This window comes from Scyliorhinus torazame, chromosome 11, assembly GCF_047496885.1.
Source record: "Scyliorhinus torazame isolate Kashiwa2021f chromosome 11, sScyTor2.1, whole genome shotgun sequence".
Classification (NCBI taxonomy): Eukaryota; Metazoa; Chordata; class Chondrichthyes; order Carcharhiniformes; family Scyliorhinidae; genus Scyliorhinus; species Scyliorhinus torazame.
The window spans coordinates 110,903,588-110,927,078 of record NC_092717.1 but is presented as its reverse complement, the minus strand read 5'-3'; the positions used below and the strand labels follow the sequence as shown (position 1 = coordinate 110,927,078).

The 23,491-nt window shown below is 53.2% G+C and overlaps 1 protein-coding gene across 2 annotated transcripts in view; it reads left to right on the top strand.

The window, feature by feature from the left end:
- The window catches only part of prex2 (phosphatidylinositol-3,4,5-trisphosphate-dependent Rac exchange factor 2), an 825,781-nt gene that overhangs the window by 324,588 nt on the left and 477,702 nt on the right, over positions 1 to 23,491 (top strand). For both annotated transcript variants that reach the window (XM_072467618.1, XM_072467617.1), the window contains exon 17: positions 12,148 to 12,240. In XM_072467618.1, coding sequence (XP_072323719.1) covers positions 12,148 to 12,240 — 93 coding nt within the window. The remainder of the gene's footprint in view (positions 1 to 12,147; positions 12,241 to 23,491) is intronic.

The window sequence follows — 23,491 nt, the reverse complement described above, 5'->3', positions numbered from 1 at the left end:
AATTGATCTCCCCTCCCAACTCCACTTCCCATTTCTCCCTGATCTTCACCACCCGTTCACCTCCCCTGCTCCCCCAGCCTCTTGTATATATCCCCAATTCTTCCCTCCCCTTCCACATCCAGAAGCAGCAGTCACTCCAGCGGCAACCTAGGGAATCCTCTCCAGACCTTTCATGCAAAGTCCCTAACCTGCAGATACCTGAACTCACTCCCCCTCGGCAGCTCTACCCTCTCCCTTAGCTCCTCTAGCGAACCCTTCCTCCAAATACAGATCCCTCACCTTGACCAGCCCCACTTCCCTCCACCTCCTGTATACACTATCCATCCCCCCCGGCTCAAACCCATGAATCTCGCATAGCGGCATTAGCACCGACATCCCTTCAAACCTAACATGCCTCCTCAGCTGATTCCATATCTTCACCGTGGACTGCACCACTCTCCCTGGATACCTACTCGGAGCCATTGGCAACCCTGCTGTCACCATAGCCCTCAAACTAGACCCCTTACAATATTCCTTCTTCATCCGAACCCACTCTACCCCTTCTCCTTCCCACCACCGCCAGTACCTTGTCCACATTTGCTGCCCAATAATAATGAAGCACGTTCGGCAACGCCAAACCCCCCTGTTGCCTCCACTTCTGCAGCCGGGTCCTCCCCACCCTCGGCACCTTCCCCGCCCATACAAAGTCCAAGATGATCGTGTCCACTTTCCGAAAAAAGGCCTTTGGTATAAAGATCGGGCGAGCCTGAAAGATAAACAAGAACCTCGGTAGAATATTTATTTTCACCACTTGGACCCTCCCCTCAACATTAAGTGCAGTGTATCCCACCTCCTAAGATCCTCCCTGACCTCCTCCACCAGCTTTGTTAAGTTCCACTTATGGAGCCCCGTCCATTCCCTCGCTACCTGAATCCCCAAATACCTAAACCTAATCCTAGCTACCGTAAATGGCATCCATAGAACATAGAACATTACAGCGCAGTACAGGCCCTTCGGACCTCGATGTTGTGCCGACCTGTGAAACCACTCTAAAGCCCATCTACACTATTCCCTTATTGTCCATATGTCTATCCAATGACCATTTGAATGTCCTTAGTGTTGGCGAGTCCACTACTGTTGCAGGCAGGGCATTCCACAACCTTACTACTCTCCGAGTAAAGAACCTACCTCTGACATCTGTCTTATATCTATCTCCCCTCAATTTAAAGGTATGTCCACTCGTGCTAGACATCACCATCCGAGGAAAAAGGCTCTCACTGTCCACCCTGTCCAATCCTCTGATCATCTTATATTCCTCAATTAAGTCACCTCTTAACCTTCTTCTCTCTAACGAAAACAGCCTCAAGTCCCTCAGCCTTTCCTCATAAGATCTTCCCTCCATACCAGGCAACATTCTGGTAAATCTCCTCTGCACCCTTTCCAATGCTTCCACATCCTTCCTATAATGCGGCGACCAGAATTGCACGCAATACTCCAAATGCGGCCGCACCAGAGTGCTGTATAGCTGCAACATGACCTCATGGCTCCTAAACTCAATCCCTCTACCAATAAAAGCTAACACACCGTACGCCTTCTTAACAACCCTCTCAACCTGGGTGGCAACTTTCAGGGATCTATGTACATGGACACCGAGATCTCTCTGCTTATCCACACTGCCAAGAATCTTACCATTAGCCCAGTGCTCAGTCTTCCTGTTATTCCTTCCAAAATGAATCACCTCACACTTTTCTGCATTAAACTCCATTTGCCACCTCTCAGCCCAGCGCTGCAGCTTATCTATGTCCCTCTGTAACTTGTAACATCCTTCCGCACTGTCCACAACTCCACCGACTTTAGTGTCATCTGCAAATTTACTCACCCATCCTTCTACGCCCTCCTCCAGGTCATTTATAAAAATGACAAACAGCAGTGGCCCCAAAACAGATCCTTGTGGTACACCACTAGTAACTGGACTCCAGTCTGAACAATTCCCATCAACCACCACCCTTTGTCTTCTTCCAGCTAGCCAATTTCTGATCCAAACTGCTAAATCACCCTGAATCCCATGCCTTCGTATTTTCTGCAGTAGCCTACCATGAGGAACCTTATCAAATGCTTTACTGAAATCCATATACACCACATCAACTGCTTTACCCTCATCCACCTGTTTGGTCACCTTCTCAAAGAACTCTATAAGGTTTGTGAGGCACGACCTACCCTTCACAAAACCGTGTTGACTATCTCTAATCAAATTATTCCTTTCCAGATGATTATACATCCTATCTCTTATAAACCTTTCCAAGATTTTTCCCACAACAGAAGTAAGGCTCACTGGTCTATAGTTACCGGGGTTATCTCTACTCCCCTTCTTGAACAAGGGGACAACATTTGCTATCCTCCAGTCTTCTGGCACTATTCCTGTAGACAAAGATGACTTAAAGATCAAGGCCAAAGGCTCAGCAATCTCCTCCCTTGCTTCCCAGCAAATCCTAGGATAAATCCCACCTGGCCCAGGTGACTTATCTATTTTCACACTTTCCAGAATTGCTAATACATTCTCCTTATGAACCTCAAGCCCTTCTAGTCTAGTAGCCTGAATCTCAGTATTCTCCTCGACAACATTGTCTTTTTCCTGTGTGAATAGTGACGAAAAATATTCATTTAGCACCTCTCCTATCCCCTCGAACTCCAAGCACAACTTTCCACTACTGTCCTTGACTGGCCCTACTCTTACCCTAGTCATTCTTTTATTCCTGACATATCTATAGAAAGCTTTAGGGTTATCCTTGATCCTACCTGCCAAAGACCTCTCATGTCCCCTCCTGGCTCTTCTTAGCTCTCTCTTTAGGTCCTTCCTGTAACTCTCGAATGCCCTAACTGAACCTTCATGTCTCATCTTTACAGAAGTCTCCTTCTTCCTCTTGACAAGTGTTTCGACTGCTTTAGTAAACCACGGTTCCCTCACTCGACCACTTCCTCCCTGCCTGACAGGTACATACTTATCAAGGACACGCAGTAGCTGTTCCTTGAACAAGCTCCATATTTCCATTGTGCCCATCCCCTGAAGTTTTCCTCTCCATCCGATGTATCCTAAGTCTTGCCTCATCGCATCATAATTGCCTTTCCCCCAGATATAACTCTTGCCCTGCGGTATATACCTATCCCTTTCCATCACTAAAGTAAACGTAATCGAATTGTGGTCACTATCACCAAACTGCTCACCTACCTCCAAATCTAACACCTGTCCTGGTTCATTACCCAGTACCAAATCCAATATGGCCTCGCCTCTCGTTGGCCTATCTACATGCTGTGTCAGGAAACCCTCCTGCACACATTGGACAAAAACGGACCCATCTAATGTACTCGAACTATAGCGTTTTCAGTCAATATTTGGAAAGTTAAAGTCCCCCATAACAACTACCCTGTTGCTTTTGCTCCTATCCAAAATCATCTTTGCAATCCGCTCCTCTACATCTCTGGAACTTTTCAGAGGCCTACAGAAAACCCCTAACAGGGTGACCGCTCCTTTCCTGTTTCTAACCTCAGCCCATACTACCTCAGTAGACGAGTCCTCATCAAACGTCCTTTCTGCCACTGTAATACTGTCCTTGACTAACAATGCCACCCCTCCCCCTCTTTTACCACCTTCCCTGAGCTTACTGAAATATCTAAATCCCGGCACCTGCAACAACCATTCGTGTCCCTGCTCTATCCATGTCTCCGAAATGGCCACAACATCGAAGTCCCAGGTACCAACCCATGCCGCAAGTTCACCCACCTTATTCCGGATGCTCCTGGCATTGAAGAAGACACACTTTAAACCACCTTCCTGCCTGCCGGTACACTCCTGCAACTTTGAAACCCTACTCATGATCTCACTACTCTCAACCTCCTGTATACTGGAGCTACAATTCAGGTTCCCAAGTCCCTGCTGAACTAGTTTAAACCCTCCCGAAGAGCATTTCCCCCCCAGAATATTGGTACCCCTCTGGTCCAGGTGCAGACCATCCCGTTTGTAGAGGTCCCACCCACCCCAGAATGAGCCCCAATTATCCAGAAATCTGAAACCCTCCCTCCTGCACCATCCCTGTAGCCACGTGTTCAACTTCTCTCTCTCCCTATTCCTCGTCTCGCTATCACGCAGCATGGGTAACAACCCAGAGCTAATAACTCTGTTTGTCCTAGATCTAAGTTTCCACTCTAGCTCCCTGAATTCCTGCCTTACATCCCCATCCCTTTTCCTACCTATGTCGTTGGTACCTATGTGGACCACGACTTGGGGCTGCTCCCCCTCCCCCTTAAGGATCCCGAAAACACGATCCGAGACATCACGCACCCTGGCACCTGGGAGGCAACACACCAACCGTGAGTCTCTCTCGTTCCCACAGAATCTCCTATCTATCCCCCTAACTATGGAGTCTCCAATGACTAATGCTCTACTCCTCTCCTCTTTCCCTTCTGAGCAACAGGGACAGACTCTGTGCCAGAGACCTGTACCCCATGGCTTAACCCTGGTAAGTCCCCTCCCCCCCCCCAAAAACAGTATCCAAAGCGGTATACTTGTTACTAAGGGGAACGGCCACAGCGGATCCCTGTACTGACTGCTTCCTCCCCTCCCCGCCCCTCTCACCGTCACCCCATCCATCGTTATTGTTCGGAGTAACTACATCCCTGAAGCTTCTATCTATGACCAACTCTGCCTCCCGAATGATCCGAAGTTCATCCGACTCCATCTCCAGTTCCCTAACGCGGTTTCTGAGGAGCTGGAGATGGGTGCACTTCCCACAGATGAAATCAGCAGGGACACTGACGGTGTCCCTCACCTCAAACATTCTGCAGGAGGAACATTGCACTACCTTCCCTGTCATCCCCTCTAGATAAAAAGAAAGAGCTTACCTGTTATTCACTCCCCTTCTCAGCAAGCAATCACTCAGCAACCTCTGCGCCCCGCACGATAACACCTGAGGGAAAATAAATAAAAACTACTTACCAGTCACCAGCCAATCCCTTACCTGCAGGCTGTGATGTCACAGTTCAACTTTCCACTTCTACCTGCCCTCGAGTCACTTGACAAGAGCTCCTCCACAAACCACCTCCAAGTTAGGGTGAGCACATGGACGTATGCAAATTTCCCCTGCAACGGCCAATCAGCAGCTCCGCTCTACTGCCCTCTGATGGATACCTGTCTTCACTTGAACAGCTAGGGTCTCTTGTTCAGGTATGCCTCCAAGTTAGGGTGAGCACACGGACGTATGCAAATTTCCCCTGCAACGGCCAATCAGCAGCTCCGCTCTACTGCCCTCTGCTGGATCCCTCCTGCATTAGCCCGTTGTCCTAGCTCATTCACCGGGAATACCTGGCTTTTCGCTACATTCAGTTTGTAGAAATCATTCTGTTTAATGATGTTATGAATGTACCTTCCATGGCTGTCGATTCCTGAAGCAGGGCTTGAACCCAGAGGTAAGGACGCTGCCATAAAACCTGTAAATAGGGATTAATTAAAATGATCAGATTTAGTAAATACAAGAACATTTTGAAACTCCAGTGAGTTTGTAGCAGGAAATGTTGCAGAAATAGTGGAAACTAGTGGCAGTCTAGTGAGCCTATAAACAGTAAATGTAGGGAGGAACCAGTCTGAGATTGGATCTGAGCAGCTTTATAGCATTTTTCAAATATTGATCATTTGAATGTACATGTTTGGTTGGCTGTATTGAGTTTACAAATCTGCTTGAAATTGAAGGTGCCAGAGTGGCACTCCTGTGGGTCATGGAAGCACTGCACCACTGAGTTTGAATGTGATGAATACTCTCTTCTAGTTCAATCCTGCTTCCTTCCAGGATACTCAAGGTGTCAGTCATGGCTGAGTGGTAACACTCGCATCTGCTTCAGAAGGTTGTGTGTTCAACCAACTCACACCCTGTTCCTGTCAAGTGGGGGCAGTTCAAACAGGGCCCAGGAAAGTTTGAACAGTGTTCTCTGCGCCCTGTACCTCGTGCCACCAGGGCTGCATTCCATGCTTTTGTGGAGTTGGGGGTGCAAACTGGTCACAGTGAAACTGGTCCTGCGCTCCAATAGTATCAGCAATTCTGAAAAGTGTTTCCCATGTTACCATTAATGAGGGTTATCAGTCTATTGGTTAGAGTTCATTGTGAAAGGCTGCCTTTGGTGTCTACATATAAGTGTAGAATATCCTTCTTTTCAGGTGAGGACCTGTGGGAGCTGAGGCCTACTGTCTGTTGCCAAGGGCAGTTGTCTCTGGACCTACATTCATTCCCTACTCCACTGGCTTCCTCAAGAAAGAGGAGGTGTGAATGGGACTAGTAGAATCTTCACAAACAGCTGCTGTCCATAAACAAAACCAAAAAACACAAAACTCAATACAGTTATGATCTGAACTTATCAATCTCCAGTGTTGCGTCTGGAATGCTATAAAGTGGCTAATTGAAACTTGAGTCAAGGTAGAAGTGGCTTGGATGACAACTGGAAGCTCAGGGTCATGCTTGCAAATTGAATGACTGTGAATTATCTGTCTGCAACTGATGTTTTTAAGCGAAGGTGGTAAATGTATGGTAAGCTGAAGAACTATAACACCTTTGAATTGTGATGCAGTTACAAGAATGGCTAATGATCAGAGTGTTTGTGGTGCCAGAGAGTGAAAAGTGGCAGCAGCGGTTCTCTTATCTCTCTCATTCTTATCAGGTCATTAAAGTTTTCCCAAGGCCACATTTGGAGTACTGTGTACAGTTCTGGTCGCCTCATTTTAGGAAGGATGTGGAAGCTTTGGAAAAGGTGCAAAGGAGATTTACCAGGATGTTGCCTGGAATGGAGAGTAGGTCTTCCGAGGAAAGGTTGAGGGTGCTAGGCCTTTTCTCATTAGAATGGAGAAGGATGAGGGGCGACTTGATAGAGGTTTATAAGATGATCAGGGGAATAGATAGAGTAGACAGTCAGAGACTTTTTCCCCGGGTGGAGCAAACCATTACAAGGGGACATAAATTTAAGGAGAATGGTGGAAGATATAGGGGGGATGTCAGAGGTAGGCTCTTTACCCAGAGAGTAGAGGGGGCATGGAATGCACTGCCTGTTGAAGTAGTTGAGTCGGAAACATTAGGGACCTTCAAGCAGCTATTGGATAGGTACATGGATTACGGTAAAATGATATAGTGTAGATTTATTTGTTCTTAAGGGAAGCACGGTAGCATTGTGGATAGCACAATTGCTTCACAGCTCCAGGGTCCCAGGTTCGATTCTGGCTTGGGTCACTGTCTGTGGGGAGTCTGCACATCCTCCCCGTGTCTGCGTGTGTTTCCTCCGGGTGCTCCGGTTTCCTCCCACAGTCCAAAGATGGTAAGGTGGATTGGCCATGATAAATTGCCCTTAGTGTCCAAAATTGCCCTTCGTGTTTGGTGGAGGTGTTGACTATGGGTGGGGTGCTCTTTCTGGGAGCCGGTGCAGGCTCGGTGGGCCGGGTGGCCTCCTTCTGCACTGTAAATTCAACGATAATCTATCATTAATCTAGGACAAAGGTTCGGCACAACATCGTGGGCCGAAGGGCCTGTTCTGTGCTGTATTTTTCTATGTTCTATCTATGCTTGCCTGATATTCTAGGGTTTGGAGAGGAAGCACTTAGTGCCATTCTTTTCTCCTTTCATGTGACTTGACAGGTATTTTTGGGATTTTCTACCATGAGAATCCAGCAGGGTGTCATGGGGCAGTGGGGGTGGGGGGTTTGGTGGGGTGGGGGGGATGCAGGGATCATGACACCTGTGAAATCCAGTCTGCTGTTTTCCATGGGAACCACGCTGCTTCAATCAATTCACTGACTTCATGTATTACAATGGGGTCAGTGCTGCGTCGGTGGACCTAGATCCCTGCACTGGAATGCAAGAATGGCGTAAGCATCCTCATGCTCAATCTTGAAAAGTGGAGGGGATCTGAAAAAGCAAAGACTGATTTTTTTAAAAATAAGCTGACTTTTTTTTCTATTCGGCTGGAAACTTGGTATACAACAAGTTGGTTCTCCCTCAAACAACGCCTTCCCCTCAAACAATGCCTTCCCCAAAAAAAACAGATTTACTACTCCATTTTATTTCTGGCAAGAAACTTATTGAATTAGATTTTCACAGGAACCTATGTTATTATAACGTCATAGCAACCCTTGTACTCCATATAGAGAAAATTATGGAGCAAGTGATTAATGCCATTGATTGTGTCACTGCATATTATCCTGGGTTTTTTATGGGGATCCATCATTAACCTCACAATAAACAGTTAGAAGGTAATTATCATGGCTCTGCACTGGTTCAAATCAATGGGCATCTATATTTTCCTGCATTTAAGCCAATTCTGACACTGCACCCACTTAGACTTAAATATAATGGCCTGACAGCAGTATGATTATTATTTAAAGATCAATGGAGAGACTAAATTAAACTACATTTCATCATGTTACTTTTCTTTTAAAGGAAAATAACTGCATGTAAATAGTGCACTTCAAGAATTCCAAAACCCAATAAAGGTCAATTGGGTAATAGTACTCATTAATCTGTTGCTATAATTTTGTAATGGTGGCTCTCCTGGCAACATTTCATTTGCCTCAAATCCCAATTTAGTCAAGGCAGCTTTACCCATTCATTTAGTTCATTCATTTAGTTAGTTGTGTAATTTGTTTTACTGAGCTGAGTCTTTTTTATTCCATGGCCCAGTCATGCCATGAGTCCTCCTGTACACCTTCCAAACCTGCAGCCTCTACTCTCTGTCGTGTTGGGTGTTCCGCTATACAAACATACCAACACGGTTGTAGATGGTACAACTCTGTTTTATTATTCTTGATAACATCTACTATATACTTCTGGCTGTGGTTCGTACTTTACCAGTTAACCTATGGACCCAGCCCTAGCACTATCTTAGTGAGGCACTCAGCACATGGTGTATGCCTGAGTGGCGCGCTGTGAGCTCTGTGCTCTGAGCTATCTTCTGTTGGAATCAGCGGGAACTGTGGTGTTCCCTGTTTTATAGTACGTGTGCTCTCACTGGTGATTGGCTGTGATGTTGCGTGTGTGTTGATTGGTCCGTCAATCTGTCCATCAGTGTGTGTGTGTGATTGCACCATGATATGTTAATATGAATATCATGACACCCTCTAAAACGACAAGGGCAGGAGATGCTTGGAACACCATAACGTGCAAGTTCCCCTCCAAGCCGCATACCATCCTGACTTGGAACCAAATTAGGCTTCTTGCCATTTGCTGGTTCAAAATCCTGGAATTCCCTTCATAATTCCCTGTGGTTGACTTCCGGTGACGGCGGGCAGGAGGCAGCCGCGCGTTGGAGGGCTCCCGTTCGGGATCGGCATTGTCGGGGAGTAACGCCCGGTCCTAGGGCCAGCGACGGCAGTAAAATTCGGGAGACAGCACACAGAGAAGAAGGATGTCAAAAAACAGCCAAAAAAAAACGGCTGTGAAAAAAGTGGCTGAAAGTCCATTGGGGAGTGGAAAGGTCACCGCGGGGTCAGCACCAGGGGAGGCCGCAGTGCTTACAGCTGAAGAAATAACTAAGGTGATGGCTGCGGAATTCAAAAAGCAGTTGGCGCAGATTGCGAAATGCATGGAGACGGCGAGGAAGGAGATGAGGGAGGTGTTGAGTGCGCTGGTGGAGGAGGCGGTTTCCCCGGTGATGATGGCGGTGGCGAGCGCAGTGGCGGAGGTGCGAGAGCAAGGGAGGCGCTGAAGGAAGTGGAGGAGACGTTATTGCAGCACAGTGATCAACTTACCTCGATGGGGAAGGAGATGCGGAAGGTGATGGACACTAACAAGGATCTGCGAGGAAAAATGGAAGACCTGGAAAACAGATCCAGGCGACAGAATTTGAGGATTGTGGGGCTGCCCGAAGGAGTTGAAGGACCGAAGCCGACTGAGTATTTTGCCGCGATGCTGGCAAAACTATTGGGGGAGTGGGAGGATCCCTCCCGATATGAACTGGATCGGGCTCATCGGTTGTGGAGGCCTGTACCAAAGGCGAGTGAGCCGCCAAGGGCAGTGACTCTGTGCTTCCGTAGGTACAGGGTGAAGGAGAAAGTCCTGAGCTGGGCCAAGCAGAAGCGGGTGGTGAAGTGGGCTGGAGCTGGTATACGTGTGTACCAGGACTTTATGGTGGAACTGGCGAGGAGGCGGGCTGCCTTCAACCGGGTGAAGAGGATACTGTACATTAGCAAGTTGCAGTGCGGCATTGTATATTCAGCGAAGCTGAGGGTAACTTATAAGCTCAGGGACTTTTATTTTGGAACGGCGGAAGCAGCGGAGGAGTTTGCGAAGGCAGAAGGACTGTGGCAGAATTGACAAATTGAGGAATGGCCATGTGCCGATGTAACCTCATGACTGTATTTTCTTCTTTTTTGTATCACTGCGGGTGTCGAGGCTAAAGGAGCCAATGTTGTATATATTTGGACAAGGGAAGGGACGGGACTTTCACTCGAAATGAGGGCTCTTTGGGGTGTAGGTGGATATGCGGGGTTTGTGTGCTAAAAGGGGATCTTTGAGCTTTCCTAGGGCCGGGCAAGTGGGAAAGGGACCCGGGCGGGGGCCTCCACGCTGGCCGGTTTAAGCCGGCCAGTGAACGGGAGTGAGGTGGGGGGAGGGGCTGCGGCCATCGGAGCCTGGCAGAATAGGGTCCGAGTGGTCTAGCCGGGGTGGAAAGTTGGGGGGAAGGAACCAAGGTTGGGGGGAGGAGTTTTACAAGAGGCAGTGGATGGGAGGAGCTGGAGACTTGGGGATTGGGGCTACAACTCTGGGGTATCATGTACGGTACCCCCTCAGAGGCTGGACTGCATTGGTTGGGGGGGGGGGGGGGGGGGGGAGCTGTGTAGATTAAGAGTGACGCCGGGTAATCCCTGATTCCTTTTTGCCATTTGTTTATATACACATGCGGGTTGAGGTTTGGAGGTTGGTGGGCGGATGGGATCGTTGTTATTATGGGGATTGACATAGCTTGCTGATTATTGTTTGTTGTTGATGGGTGTAAATGTAGGAGAAAATGTGAAAAAGGAGGAGAATTTAAAAAATTTGAAGAAAAAAATAATAATTCCCTGTGGTTCACCTACACTAGATGGTGGGCAGCAATTCAGGAAGGTGGCTCATCACCACCTTCTCAAGGCATTTAAGGACGAGCAACAAATATACTGGCCTTGCCAGTGAGGCTCACATCTCATGAAATAATTTTTAAAAAATTGGTATGTTAGCAGGAAATCAATGGTTAACACAAAGCTTGATTATAGATTAAAGTTTATGTCAGATGTTTGACTGCAATTCACTTACTTGCTGTCACCTCACTCCTTAGTTCACCACTTATTTCAGAGTAACTTCATTGCAGTGTTCATGTAAGCCTACATGTGACAAAGATTAACATTATTATAGTACCCAACTTGCTGCTCTGATTATTATAGTGTATAGGGCAGCATGGTAGCACAAGTGGATAGCACTGTGGCTTCACAGCGCCAGGGTCCCAGGTTCGATTCCCTGCTGGGTCACTGCCTGTGCGGAGTCTGCAGGCAGTGACCCCCTTTGTCTGCGTGGGTTTCCTCCAGGTGCTCCGGTTTCCTCCCACAGTCCAAAGATGTGTAGGTTAGGTGGATTGGCCATGATAAATTGCCCTTAGTGACCAAAAAGTTTAGGAGGGGTTATTGGGTTACAGGGATAGGGTGGAAGTGAGGGCTTAAGTGGGACGGTGCAGACTCGATGGGCCGAATGGCCTCTTCTGCTGTATGTTCTAATTAGAATAGCAGCAACATTTGGCAAATGTTAGCACACCAAGGTTGGTGCACAAGTCAGCAACATTTAATATGTACCTTTGTGATTGTTGAGAAGTCTAGGCTGCTGCGCCAAAGTGTTTTGAAATACTTTGATGTGGTAAAGAGCTGGATAAATGCAAATAGCATGTGGAATGCTTTTTAAATAAAAGCAAGTTTTCTATTAAAGCATATTAAACTGAGAATACTAATGATGTGTGCACATATGTCAGTTTTAACAATGAATAGCAGCATAATTGGTACAAAAAAACATAAGAAAACAACATATGTGATCCATTGGTGTCAAGCTACCCAGATGTTTAACTATTTTGTAGATTACTGAAGCTATGGTCTAACATTCAAGTATGGCCTTTTACTGTCTTTAGATTAAAGCTCAAGATGGAAGCTATGGTTTTACTTTGGAGGAAAGAAATAAGGTTCCAATTGTGAAATCTGTGAAGAAAGGATCTTATGCTGAGGTAATATTCAACAGATATATTTTTAAACTGCTTTTCGGGTAGCCTGCTGAAATTCTGAGTTACCACAGTTTTGTCAAGTTAATCTTGGAGAACTGTAGGGTTAAAGAATATTTCCAATCTCTATTAATATCCTCAAATGTATGATGCTTAGTTGATCTGGAACTTGTGTTTCAGTTGCTGTCATCCACTGAGACTTCAATCCTGCAACAGCGAATTAAACCATTGTGTCGTTCAGTTGTTCAGATTTTTTTTTGGTTCTTTAAAATGGCGATCTTCGGTGGCTTTGCACATGGAGGGTGATGATCAAGAACAGTATTCACATGAAGTAGGGTTAATAAAGTGGAAAGGAGCAAGCAAGAATACAACATGGGGTAGGGAAGTGAAGAAGGAGGGAGGTGACAAAAGAAAGGGAGGATGCTGGAAAGCAGAAGGATGATGGAGGAAGCAGACGTATGAGGGTGTTGGGAGAAGGACAGGGGAGGGGAAGAGAAGTGAGGACTATATAATGGCAATAGGAGCCGGAGGAAGGTCCTGCTGAGCTGGACACCATGCTGCTGCTACAGATGCCACCTTGTCTGCGTGTCATGCCTTTAGCACTTTGGAGGCCTGTCAAAATTTTTGCTGACATTTTTACTAAACTCTACTGAAAATACTGCTTTACTTTGTCGATGTAGATTTTCAAGTGGATTTGCTTATTTAATGCTATGAAAAAGGAGTAAGCAGACACAGAACAGACTGGACTGCAGGGTCTTTTCATTAAGTGTACAAAAATTGTCTTTTGTACATTTACCCATGCACTCACTTAACACAGCAAGACAATTTTATTTAGATTTTCCCAACTATCAGTACCCCTGAAAGCTGCGCTCTCCCAATGGGTGAATGGGCAAATATGTCAGAATCTGATGCATATGTCTTCAAGTATTTGCATACATTTTTATAAATGATGTGGATGAAGAGACTGAATGTAAGGTTGCTAAATTTGCTGATGACATAAAGATATAATGAGAAGGACATAAAGGGCGGGATTCTCCGATACATGGGCTAAGTGTTGACACTGGTGTCAAAACAGGAGTGTTGCACGCCGGCGTCAACAGTCGTTTTGGGGCCCGATTCTCCGGTCCACAGGGGGCTAGCATGGGCGCAGCGGGAAGTGTGGGGGTGCGGCCTCAGAGCAGCGTCCGAGACGCGATGCCACCCAATCGACACGCCGCTGCGGCGCACATAAAGCAACGCGAGCGCACAGACCGCTGACGCAGCAAGATGGCGACACACCGAGCAGCGCCCCGGTTTACGGACCGCGATCTGGAGACGCTCCAGGATGCCCTCGAGGAGAAGACCCGTCTGTACCCTGAACCCGGCCAGAGGGTCCCAGCCAACATGGCCTGGCGTCTGTGGAGGGAGGTGGGCATGGCCGTCAGTGCCATCGTCGTGACACACAGGACTGGCGAGCAGTGTCGTAAAAAGGTGAACGGCCTACTCAGGGCAGCCAGGTGAGTACCCAGCAAGGTGCCCATGGCACCAACCCCTCTACCCCCCACACATGTGACACCCACATCCACCCCCGGGGGATGGTACAACCACAGCCGTGATCCATATGGCTGTACCCACCCATGCAAGCCCGTTGGCCGTGTGCCCTGTGTACCCATGCCAACATAGACCCAACTGTCGGGCTGTATGCATCGGACCGCCTAACAATGATGTTATTTGTGTGCCCCCTCCTCAGGAGAAGAGCGCCCATAACCAACGAGAGAGGGCCCAAACCGGAGGGGGTGAAGCTGACTTGCGGCCCCTCACCTTGCACGAGCAGAGGGCACTGGACATAACTGGTGCATCCGAGGACCGGAGATTGCCAATGCCGAGGTCGGGGGCCGCCACCATGTGAGATCCCCCCCTGCCTGGCCGCCCCTTTCCCCTCAGCCCTCTCCCCTCAGCTCTTTCCCCTCAGCACTCTCCCCTCAGCACTCTCCCCTCAGCCCTTTCCCCTCAGCTCTTTCCCCTCAGCACTCTCCCCTCAGCATTCTCCCCTCAGCACTCTCCCCTCAGCCCTCTCCCCTCAGCCCTTTCCCCTCAGCTCTTTCCCCTCAGCACTCTCCCCTCAGCATTCTCCCCTCAGCACTCTCCCCTCAGCCCTTTCCCCTCAGCCCTTTCCCCTCAGCCCTTTCCCATCAGCCCTTTCCCATCAGCACTCTCCCCTCAGCACTCTCCCCTCAGCCCTTTCCCCTCAGCCCTTTCCCCTCAGCCCTTTCCCCTCAGCCCTTTCCCATCAGCCCTTTCCCATCAGCACTCTCCCCTCAGCCCTCTCCCCTCAGCCCTTTCCCCTCAGCCCTTTCCCATCAGCCCTTTCCCATCAGCACTCTCCCCTCAGCCCTTTCCCCTCAGCTCTTTCCCATCAGCACTCTCCCCTCAGCCCTCTCCCCTCAGCCCTTTCCCATCAGCACTCTCCCCTCAGCCCTTTCCCCTCAGCCCTTTCCCCTCAGCTCTTTCCCCTCAGCCCTTTCCCCTCAGCACTCTCCCCTCAGCCCTTTCCCCTCAGCCCTTTCCCCTCAGCCCTTTCCCATCAGCCCTTTCCCATCAGCACTCTCCCCTCAGCCCTCTCCCCTCAGCACTCTCCCATCAGCACTCTCCCCTCAGCCCTCTCCCCTCAGCCCTTTCCCCTCAGCCCTTTCCCCTCAGCTCTTTCCCCTCAGCCCTTTCCCCTCAGCACTCTCCCCTCAGCACTCTCCCCTCAGCACTCTCCCCTCAGCACTCTCCCCTCAGCACTCTCCCCTCAGCCCTTTCCCATCAGCCCTTTCCCCTCAGCACTCTCCCCTCAGCCCTTTCCCATCAGCACTCTCCCCTCAGCACTCTCCCCTCAGCCCTTTCCCATCAGCCCTTTCCCCTCAGCACTCTCCCCTCAGCTCTTTCCCCTCAGCTCTTTCCCCTCAGCTCTTTCCCCTCAGCCCTTTCCCCTCAGCACTCTCCCCTCAGCCCTTTCCCCTCAGCACTCTCCCCTCAGCTCTTTCCCCTCAGCCCTTTCCCCTCAGCCCTTTCCCCTCAGCCCTTTCCACTCAGCCCTTTCCCCTCAGCACTCTCCCCTCAGCCCTTTCCCCTCAGCACTCTCCCCTCAGCTCTTTCCCCTCAGCACTCTCCCCTCAGCCCTTTCCCCTCAGCACTCTCCCCTCAGCCCTCTCCCCTCAGCTCTCTCCCCTCAGCCCTCTCCCCTCAGCACTCTCCCCTCAGCCCTTTCCCATCAGCACTCTCCCCTCAGCCCTCTCCCCTCAGCTCTCTCCCCTCAGCCCTCTCCCCTCAGCACTCTCCCCTCAGCCCTTTCCCATCAGCTCTCTCCCCTCAGCCCTCTCCCCTCAGCACTCTCCCCTCAGCCCTTTCCCATCAGCCCTTTCCCCTCAGCTCTTTCCCATCAGCCCTTTCCCATCAGCCCTTTCCCCTCAGCTCTTTCCCCTCAGCTCTTTCCCCTCAGCCCTCTCCCCTCAGCCCTTTCCCATCAGCCCTTTCCCATCAGCACTCTCCCCTCAGCCCTTTCCCCTCAGCCCTTTCCCCTCAGCTCTTTCCCCTCAGCCCTCTCCCCTCAGCACTCTCCCCTCAGCCCTTTCCCATCAGCCCTTTCCCCTCAGCACTCTCCCCTCAGCCCTTTCCCATCAGCACTCTCCCCTCAGCACTCTCCCCTCAGCCCTTTCCCATCAGCCCTTTCCCCTCAGCACTCTCCCCTCAGCTCTTTCCCCTCAGCTCTTTCCCCTCAGCTCTTTCCCCTCAGCCCTTTCCCCTCAGCCCTTTCCCCTCAGCCCTTTCCACTCAGCCCTTTCCCCTCAGCACTCTCCCCTCAGCCCTTTCCCCTCAGCACTCTCCCCTCAGCTCTTTCCCCTCAGCCCTTTCCCCTCAGCCCTCTCCCCTCAGCCCTCTCCCCTCAGCCCTCTCCCCTCAGCACTCTCCCCTCAGCCCTTTCCCCTCAGCACTCTCCCCTCAGCCCTTTCCCCTCAGCACTCTCCCCTCAGCCCTCTCCCCTCAGCTCTCTCCCCTCAGCCCTCTCCCCTCAGCACTCTCCCCTCAGCCCTTTCCCATCAGCACTCTCCCCTCAGCCCTCTCCCCTCAGCTCTCTCCCCTCAGCCCTCTCCCCTCAGCACTCTCCCCTCAGCCCTTTCCCATCAGCTCTCTCCCCTCAGCCCTCTCCCCTCAGCACTCTCCCCTCAGCTCTTTCCCCTCAGCACTCTCCCCTCAGCACTCTCCCCTCAGCCCTTTCCCCTCAGCTCTTTCCCCTCAGCACTCTCCCCTCAGCATTCTCCCCTCAGCACTCTCCCCTCAGCACTCTCCCCTCAGCCCTCTCCCCTCAGCACTCTCCCCTCAACACTCTCCCCTCAGCACTCTCCCCTCAGCACTCTCCCCTCAGCCCTTTCCCCTCAGCTCTTTCCCCTCAGCACTCTCCCCTCAGCACTCTCCCCTCAGCACTCTCCCCTCAGCACTCTCCCCTCAGCCCTCTCCCCTCAGCACTCTCCCCTCAACACTCTCCCCTCAGCACTCTCCCCTCAGCACTCTCCCCTCAGCACTCTCCCCTCAGCCCTTTCCCCTCAGCCCTTTCCCCTCAACACTCTCCCCTCAGCACTCTCCCCTCAGCCCTTTCCCATCAGCACTCTCCCCTCAGCCCTTTCCCCTCAGCCCTTTCCCCTCAGCCCTTTCCCCTCAGACCTTTCCCCTCAGCTCTTTCCCCTCAGCACTCTCCCCTCAGCACTCTCCCCTCAGCCCTCTCCCCTCAGCACTCTCCCCTCAGCCCTCTCCCCTCAGCCCTTTCCCCTCAGCTCTTTCCCCTCAGCACTCTCCCCTCAGCACTCTCCCCTCAGCACTCTCCCCTCAGCTCTTTCCCCTCAGCACTCTCCCCTCAGCACTCTCCCCTCAGCCCTTTCCCCTCAGCCCTTTCCCATCAGCCCTTTCCCCTCAGCACTCTCCCCTCAGCCCTTTCCCCTCAGCCCTTTCCCATCAGCCCTTTCCCCTCAGCACTCTCCCCTCAGCACTCTCCCCTCAGCTCTTTCCCCTCAGCCCTTTCCCCTCAGCACTCTCCCCTCAGCCCTTTCCCCTCAGCTCTTTCCCCTCAGCCCTTTCCCCTCAGCACTCTCCCCTCAGCACTCTCCCCTCAGCACTCTCCCCTCAGCCCTTTCCCCTCAGCACTCTCCCCTCAGCACTCTCCCCTCAGCCGTTTCCCATCAGCACTCTCCCCTCAGCACTCCCCCCCCCCCCCCTACCCCCCCCAGCCCTCTCCCCTCAACACTCTCCCCTCAGCCCTTTCCCCTCATCCCTGTCCCCTTACCGCGACCCACGCCCTCATCCACCTGCCTAACCATGATGGTGTATTGTGTCTTGCAGGCGATCGTCCTGGCCATCCTGGCAGACACCGCCCCTGGCAGCGCCTGGGCGGGCAGCCCACAGGGACTCGAGCAGCGACGGGGAGGGCAGCTCCAGCAACAACCCTCCGGCCCAGTCCAGCGACGAGACCAATACCCAGGACAGCAGCACACAGGGGACAGACAGACAAGACACGGCTACACAGGACACCAGCACACAGGGGGCAGACAGACAGGACACCAGCACACAGGGGGCAGACAGACAGGACACCAGCACACGGGGGGCAGACAGACAGGACACCAGCACACAGGGGGCAGACAGACAGGACACCAGCACACAGGGGGCAGACAGACAGGACACCAGCACACAGGGGGCAGACAGACAGGACACCAGCACACAGGGGGCAGACAGACAGGACACCAGCACACAGGGGGCAGACAGACAGGACACCAGCACACAGGGGGCAGACAGACAGGACACCAGCACACAGGGGGCAGACAGACAGGACACCAGCACACAGGGGGCAGACAGACAGGACACCAGCACACAGGGGGCAGACAGACAGGACACCAGCACACAGGGGGCAGACAGACAGGACACCAGCACACAGGGGGCAGACAGACAGGACACCAGCACACAGGGGGCAGACAGACAGGACACCAGCACACAGGGGGCAGACAGACAGGACACCAGCACACAGGGGGCAGACAGACAGGACACCAGCACACAGGGGGCAGACAGACAGGACACCAGCACACAGGGGGCAGACAGACAGGACACCAGCACACAGGGGGCAGACAGACAGGACACCAGCACACAGGGGGCAGACAGACAGGACACCAGCACACAGGGGGCAGACAGACAGGACACCAGCACACAGGGGGCAGACAGACAGGACAGCAGCACACAGGGGACAGACAGACAAGACACGGCTACACAGGACACCAGCACACAGGGGGCAGACAGACAGGACACCAGCACACAGGGGGCAGACAGACAGGACACCAGCACACGGGGGGCAGACAGACAGGACACCAGCACACAGGGGGCAGACAGACAGGACACCAGCACACAGGGGGCAGACAGACAGGACACCAGCACACAGGGGGCAGACAGACAGGACACCAGCACACAGGGGGCAGACAGACAGGACACCAGCACACAGGGGGCAGACAGACAGGACACCAGCACACAGGGGGCAGACAGACAGGACACCAGCACACAGGGGGCAGACAGACAGGACACCAGCACACAGGGGGCAGACAGACAGGACACCAGCACACAGGGGGCAGACAGACAGGACACCAGCACACAGGGGGCAGACAGACAGGACACCAGCACACAGGGGGCAGACAGACAGGACACCAGCACACAGGGGGCAGACAGACAGGACACCAGCACACAGGGGGCAGACAGACAGGACACCAGCACACAGGGGACAGACAGACAGGACATGGCTACGCAGGACACCAGCACACAGGGAACAGACAGACACGACACGACTACACAGGACACCAGCACACAGGTGACAGACAGACATTAAAGAACAGAACACGACACCAACACGGAGGGGACGGACAGACAGGACACCGCACCCCAGGGGACCCCCGACTACAGGTCTGATTAAGACACTGAGGTTGCATCACACCTGTCTCCTGCACCCTCCGCCATTGCACAGACTCTCACCTCGGTTGACCATTTCAGAGATGAGGCTTCTGGGACACTAACTGGTGCGCACCACACAGCCTCTCCGGTACAGCAGGCGGAGGTAGGAGCAGCCGAGGGGCCGGACGGTCGGAGGGCAGACCAGACGGGTCCCAGGTTCCTGGAATTCCCTCATCCCCCCATAGACCCATTGTAGTCAAGGACCCAGGGACGATCGAAGGGGGTGACGGCCGGTTTCCAGCACCTGCAGATGCAGGTGCAGGAGTGCATCCACGTCCAGGAGCAGGAAATGGTGCCGGTCATGAGTGCCACACAGGCCAACACCGCATGGGTGGCGTCCGCGGTGGAGGCAATGGTGACAAAGATGTCGGGCATGGGTCTGAGATTGCAAGGCCTGGGGCTATCTGTGCACTCAGCCTCCGTTGCCCTGGTCAGGGCTGCCCTCTCACAGGCAGTCATGAGCCAGAGCCAGCTGAACATCGCAGATGCACTCAACGATCTGGCCCGGTCTCAGGAGGCCATCGCTGAGAGCATTGGCGCCATTGCCCGGGTGATGACCGGCGTTGTACAGAGCCAGACAGGGATGGCCAACTCCCTGAGCTCCATGGCTGCAAACGTTCAGACCCTGGTCGATACCAGCACGGGCCTCTTGGACTGGCAGCGGCAGGTGATGGGGTGCCCCGCTGCTGGATCCGCTCGCACCCCCGTCCCATGGAGAGGCCCGGAGGCCATCGGGCACCCTGAGGGAGGAGGAGGTGATGCGGCCCGTTCTGGGTCCCCCTGCAGGTGAGGTCCTGGAACTCCGTGCAACCTGGGACTCCACCCCCCCTACCGTCCCTGGTGCATCTGGTGGGCAGCGGGCAGAACAGGGTGGCACCACGCCATCCCAATCGCCCGAGGTGCAGCCTGGCCCATCCAGGGGAGTTCCCGGTACTCCGTGCCACCTCGGACGCCACCCCCTCCCACTGTCCCTGCTGCATCTGGTGGGCAGCGGGCAGAACAGGGTGGCACCATGCCATCCCAATCGCCCGTGGTGCAGCCTGGCCCATCCAGGCTGGGCCGCCCCTGAAACGGCTGCCGAAGGGGACCCTAGTCACAGGGCAGGAATCATAGGCGTCCGCCTCCAGTTCTGCTGCACTGTCTGGGGGAACACCGAGACGCTGTAATAGGGCCCGTAAGGCCAGAAAGGTAGATGTTGAGTAAGTTGGCACGGGTGCAGGGCACAGAGTAGTTAGATGGGCTAGGGCACACGTACAGGACGTCTGTTATTAAACACCTTTCACACCTATGTGAGCTGCCTCTGTACTCTGTCCGATGCGGGCGGGGGTGGGGCGGGGACTGGGTGCCAGTGTGGGTGCGGGGTGCTGCCATGGAATGTTGAGTTCCGGTGAGTGTGACGTCCGGCCCGTCCTCCAGCACATCGCCCCTCTGCTGGGCTATGTTGTGCAGGACGCAGCAGACCACAACGGTGCGGCCGACCCTCTCCGGTTGGTACTGGAGGGTCCCTCCAGAGCCGTCCAGGCACCTGAAGCTCATCTTGAGCAGCCCAAAGCACCTCTCGACCACACCCCTGGTTGCACTATGGGCATCATTGTAGCAGTGCTCCGCGACGGTCTGTGGCCTCTGTATAGGTGTCATCAGCACGACCGCAATGGATAACCCCTATCGCCCAGCAACCAGCCCCCCCGGGGGGGGGGGGGGGGGGGGGTCCCTCGAACATGCCAGGGATGAACGATTGGGCCAATATAAAAGAGTCATGCACACTGCCAGGGTACCTGGCGCAGATGTGCAGGATCGTCATCCTGTGGTCGCAGACCACCTGCACGTTCATTGAGTACGTAGCCTTCCTGTTTATACACATGGCCCTTTCATCCGATGTGGGCCGCATGGCGATGTGCACTCCATCGATCGCACCGTGGACCATGGGTATCCGAGCAACAGCGGCGAAGCCCTCTGCGCGGGTATCCTGGTGGGCGCAGCCCACAGGGAACTGTATGTATTGGTCCGCGATGTTGTACAGGGAGTCAGTGACGGTCCGGATACACCTCTGCACCGATGGCTGCGAGATGCCAGACAGGTCCCCACTCGGTGACTGGAACGACACCGTAACAAAGACGTTGAGGGCGACTGTCGCCTTGACGGCCACCGGGAATGCATGTACACCCCCGGTCCCACGTGGTGCCAGGTGTGCCATAAGTTGGCAAATGTGGGCGACGGTCTCCTGGCTCATGCGGAGTCTCCTCCTGCATGCCCTGTCCGGGAAGTCCTCGAAGGACATGAGGCTCCGGTAAACACGAGACCTCATCGGACGCCTCCGTGGCCGTGGCACACTCCTCCTCCTTCTCTTCGGTATCCTCGTGCGGTGGCTCTCCCACATCGTAGTGCTCCTCCTGCGCCTCCGGGCGTGTGGTCCTGCAGCCTGGGCGGCTTGCACGTGCCCCACTGCGGCCCGCTCCTCTCCAGCAGACTCTGCCACCTCGCTGTCATGCCCCTGTTCCAGCTCCCACTGGGCCTCATGCAAGGCAACGGCTTCCGCCACGGTGGCCAACAACACTGGAAGATGGCTAAAAGTATACGATCTGCAGGGGGTGGGTGTAGACAGGATTTTATCATTGGCATATACACCCCCCCCCCCTCGACAACCAGGTGCCATGGGCCACATGGCCGGACCCGGTTGCCAGCACGCACCCCGCTCCCTCGGTGCCCGACACCTGTCGCCCGTCCCCCCTGTCAGGGCCACCGTCTGGTGGCACTGCCCTCACTGGGGGCTGCTGTGTGTGCCGCTAGCTGGAACTACCCGCTGGTGGGTGCCTCTAGCTGGGTAGGGGGTCTGGCACACGCAACAGCGAACGGGTTGGGTGGCCATCCGCGTGTCGGGCCATCATGGCGGCTGGGCCATTGGATCCGCACTGCCGTGGCGGGTCGTGGCCGCCCGCAGCCTTTGTCGCCCCCCCCCCTGCTCCTTCACCCCCCCCCCCCCCCCCCCCCCCCCCCCGGCAGCGTATGTGTGGAACCACCACCCCCCCCCCCCCCCCGGCCTCCCGTCCGCAACCACGGCCCCGTCGCTCGCCGGGGTGTCCGTCCATCTCCAACGCCGTCAACCACACCCCGGGGAGGCCTGCCCACGTTATCACCCACCTCCTCCTGCAGCATTGGCCATCACAACTGGTTGACGCCTTTTTATAGCAGATTAGAATGGCGCCGGCATGAGATCTGGTCACGCCGGCGGGACTTCGGCCCATCCAGGCTGGAGAATCGCCGGGCCACTGAAGAATCGCCGCTACGACCACTTGCCATGATTCTCCGTGCGGCGGGGCACCATGCGCGCGCGCCCATTTCATTCCGCCTCGGAGAATCGCGTCCCGGCGGGATTCGCGCGGCCCCCCGGGGATTCTCCGCCCCACCGCGGGCTCGTTGAATCCTGCCCAAAGAGTAGAAAGGGATAGAGAAAGGTTAAAAGAGGCAAAATATTGGCAGATGGAGGAAAATGTGAACTTGTCTTCTTTTGTCGGAAGAATGGAACAGCAGAATGCAATTAAAATGGAGAGAGATAGCAAAACTCTGCGGTACTGAGGGATTTGATGTCTTGGTACATGAATCATAAAAAGTTAATATGTAGGTAGAGCAAGTGATTAGGAAGTTCACGACGCCCTCGGCTAGTGCGTGATCAATTCTAGCCCCACTTGACCCGGAGTCGCAACACAGGCAAAATTAGATTTTATTTAAAATACCCGCGGTCCTTGGTTGATCCCAATAAACTACAGTCATCGGATTTGTAACTTTGAAACACAAGTAACCTTTTATTATGTACAGTACTAGAAATAAACAGACACAAAATGTAACTATCTGCTACCTCTGTCCCAATCCCCGCTCCCTGACTTGTCCCATTCTCTCGGCACACACACATGAGGGGAATGAGTGATGGAAAGAGAAAGAATATATAAATAAAAGGACAAGGATCTTTGATGCACTGGGATGATGTCCTGTGAATATCTTTCTGAAGTTCAGGCTTTCGTTTGGTACTTCTTCCTTCTAGGCTTCAGCTGGTTTTCTCTGGCACCGTGGTCTGCTTTCTCATCAGACTTGGTATCATTTCGGGTTCACAGCAGCCATGTACGAGGCACTCTGCTTTCAGAACAATATATATATAGAGAGAAAGAGAGAGAACCACGTAGGACATTGTCCCTGGACAACCCATTGGTTGCCAGTCAACCAATTGAACTGACTCCCGAAGATCCAATCGGTGCCAAGACGTCTG